This window comes from Penaeus monodon, chromosome 14 (genome assembly GCF_015228065.2).
Source record: "Penaeus monodon isolate SGIC_2016 chromosome 14, NSTDA_Pmon_1, whole genome shotgun sequence".
Lineage (NCBI taxonomy): Eukaryota > Metazoa > Arthropoda > Malacostraca > Decapoda > Penaeidae > Penaeus > Penaeus monodon.
The window spans coordinates 1,014,225-1,016,724 of NC_051399.1; the positions used below are offsets into that span (position 1 = coordinate 1,014,225).

Sequence of the window (2,500 nt, forward strand, 5' to 3'; positions counted from 1 at the left end):
GAGGAGAGCGTATGGCACCTTCTCCGAAGACCGACAAAAAAAGGATCCAGGCCAGTCTGTGCAACTCCGGCCTCTTGCCATTTGGAACAGGTTCGTCCAGTTAGCATACGCTGTGCACTCTGGTATCTTTAGGATTTAGCAACCTTTAGCATACTGATACATCTTGATATTTGATACTGTTTGAAAATAGCATATCAAGTATACCAGAGGTTAATGAACCGTTTCTCCATTTAAGCTAATTGTCATGTGCCGCACAGCTATGCTCGTCGCCAGAGTATTTTCGTCTGTTTTAAAAATCGGTTCCAACAAAGATCTACCATTTCCAAAAAAAAATGTGCATTACAGAAGAATTTTACAGAAGTTCATTGCGGGAGAGGAATCACACCTGATATTCGGTCCCTAATCACTCGCACTGTGTCGAGAATCGCGGATTGTACGTTATACCGCCGCACGTTATTTTCCAATCCACAGAACTCTCAACCCCACAGCCTTAGCAAAGGGCACCACCACCGCAGAGCTTTCTGCTACATCACCACAGGAACTGAAGCGCGTTCGCGGCGCGCGAGACGGCGCCGGCACACGCGTCTCGGGCGCGAGAAACCTACTCGAGGGGACGCCATGATGCTGGTCGGAGCGCGGGTCGGCGAAGACTGACGGGCGCTGGCCAGTGCCACGCGACCCTCGGTACCTGGGCGATGGGCGCTGCCCCGGCACTCCGCGGGCTCAGGGCCAACCGCGCCGTTTCTCAAACGGCCTGCCCTGACTGCCCGTGGCCATAGCACGGACACGTCCGCCTCGGGCACGGTGAGGAGGGCCCGGCGGAGGGCAGGGCAGGAGGCAGGAAGAGGCTGCACCCTCTCCGTCCTCCCCTTCAGTCTTCTTTGCCGCCTTCTCCTCTTTCTTATTTCACGCCTTTCTTTCTCTGACATTTCCATTTCCTCCTATTCCACATCTCCCTACTCTTCCTCTTCCTTCTCCCTTTCCCACTCTTCCTCCTTCCTCCTTCCCCTTCTCCTCCTCCTCCTTGTCTCCACCCTCCTCTCCTTCACCCCCCTTTGTGTGGTCCTCTTCTCCGCCCTCCTCTGTCTCGTCCTCTTCCTCTCCGTCCTCCTCTTCTTCGCTTTCCTCTCCATCCTTCCTCGTCTTCCTCTTCTTCGTTTTCTTCTTCTTCGTCCTTTTCTCCTTCGTCATCTCCCTCTGCCTCCTCATCTTCCTCGTCCACCTCTTCTTCATCCTCTTCTTCGTCCTTCTCCTCTTCCTCCTCTTCTTCCTTGCCCTCCTCTTCTTCCTCATCCTCCTTGTCTTTTTCCTCCTAGTCCTCCTCTTGTTCGTCTTCTTCCTCTTCGCCCTCCTCTTCTTCGTCCTCCTCTTCGTCCTCTTTCTCTTCCTCTCTATCCCCTTCTTCCTCTTTCTCCTCCTCTTCGTCCCCTTCTTCTTCGTCCTCCTCTTCCTCTTTCTCCTCCTCTTCGTCTCCTTCTTCTTCGTCGTCCTCTTCCTCTTTCTCCTCCTCTTCGTCCCCTTCTTCTTCGTCGTCCCCCTCTTTCTCCTCCTCTTCGTCCCCTTCTTCTTCGTCCTCCTCTTCCTCTTTCTCCTCCTCTTCGTCCCCTTCTTCTTCGTCCTCCAGCGCCATGTCAGCGGAGGGTGAAAATATCCATTCGCAGCGAGAGGCGCTTCGGCAAAAACTCGTCCAGGTGAGTAATGAGGGCAGATCGCCTCCTGGTGTCGCGTCCGAAGCAGCGACCTGGTGAGGGGGGAGGGGAGGAGGTCAAAAGAAGGGGTTGGGGAGAAGAGGGTCGACAAAAGAGGGGAGAAGGGAGGGGGAAGGGACGAGGGGGCGAGGCGACTCGAACAAGGGTAAGAAGGCGCCCCCCCACGCAAGATCTGAGGCAAGATCTCCTAACAACGAGCGTCGACACATTCCATCTCGAGCTGACCCGCGCCACGCCCTCGGGGACCGCAGGGGACCCGACCAGCGCGGGGACGGAATCGAGGTCAGGACACGGCTGAGGTCATCGGAATAATCAGGGTGACAACTTCGAGGTGAGTCACGTGATGGAAGCTTGATAATGAAGCGAGAGTGAGGACAGAGAGGCGGAGCGAGGGACGGAGGGCGTGGCGGGGAGGGGGAAGGAGGGGAACAGGGGGCACGCGAAGTGGGGAAGGACCGATGAAGCAAGAATTAAGAAAAGAAAAGGGTCAGGGACAAAGCAGAAGCAAGGAAATAACAGGAAGTAAGCGAAACAGGAGAGTGATGCAGAGGGGTCAGGAAGCGAATGAAGCAAGGAAGGATCCGGACGCGAGCGATGCAAAGAGGTGCAGGAGGCGAGCGAGGCAAGGAGGAGAAAGTGGAAGGCAGCAGCGGCTCCGGGAGGCGTGGGCGGAGGCATGGAAGGCGACGAGGGCGCGTGGGAATCCGGGAAGGAGCATGGGCGGCGCCGCGGAAGGGTCGCCTCCGCTGCTGGCCGCCCTTCCCCTCCCCCCTCCTCCCTTTCGCCATCCA

The 2,500-nt window shown here is 56.6% G+C and overlaps 1 protein-coding gene across 1 annotated transcript in view; it reads right to left on the reverse strand.

Moving 5' to 3' along the window:
* LOC119580759 (nuclear pore complex protein DDB_G0274915-like) overlaps positions 1-958 on the reverse strand; it is a 25,981-nt gene extending 25,023 nt beyond the window's left edge. The window contains exon 1 of the mRNA XM_037928861.1: positions 606-958. Within this exon, the coding sequence (XP_037784789.1) occupies positions 606-935 (330 nt within the window). The 5' untranslated portion in view covers positions 936-958. The remainder of the gene's footprint in view (positions 1-605) is intronic.
* Between the last annotated feature and the right edge of the window lie 1,542 nt (positions 959-2,500).